The sequence below is a fragment of the Cystoisospora suis genome, assembly GCF_002600585.1.
Source record: "Cystoisospora suis strain Wien I chromosome Unknown contig_956, whole genome shotgun sequence".
NCBI classification, from domain to species: Eukaryota; Apicomplexa; class Conoidasida; order Eucoccidiorida; family Sarcocystidae; genus Cystoisospora; species Cystoisospora suis.
In genome coordinates, this window is record NW_027153757.1 from 1 (window position 1) to 372 (window position 372).

The following is a 372-nucleotide window of genomic DNA, read 5'->3' on the forward strand; positions in this document are numbered from 1 at the left end:
TCTTCGTCTTCGTCATTATCGACCTCTTCACCTCCCCCACTAGTCCCTGCTGAAGAAGTCCCACCCGTTGTTGAAGAAGGGCCACTACTACTAGTACGCTGAGCGCTTGCAGCCGAAGCCCCACTCCCTCCGGCTCCTCCTGCGGCTCCTCCGTGCTTAGATTTACGTCTCACAGGTTCTTTACCTACAATGATCACTTGCTGCTGTTGATCAAGAAGAAACGTACGTAAAGTCGCATCGTATTCCTTGGCTAAGACCGATTGAAGGGACTGGCGGCTACAGTTCAAAAGAGGTGGACAAATTTCAAGGAGAAAATTCACCAAAGCGATCTTTTGTCGCTCCATCTTGCAAAAAGGGGGGTAGAAGATATGT

General features: G+C 49.7%; 1 protein-coding gene across 1 annotated transcript; it reads right to left on the reverse strand.

The window, feature by feature from the left end:
* Positions 1-357, reverse strand: CSUI_002274 (dynein heavy chain; the record flags this gene model as incomplete). Its single annotated transcript, XM_068062476.1, has 1 exon — positions 1-357. A coding segment is annotated over exon 1 (344 nt), but the record flags the coding sequence as incomplete, so codon positions are not given.
* Between the last annotated feature and the right edge of the window lie 15 nt (positions 358-372).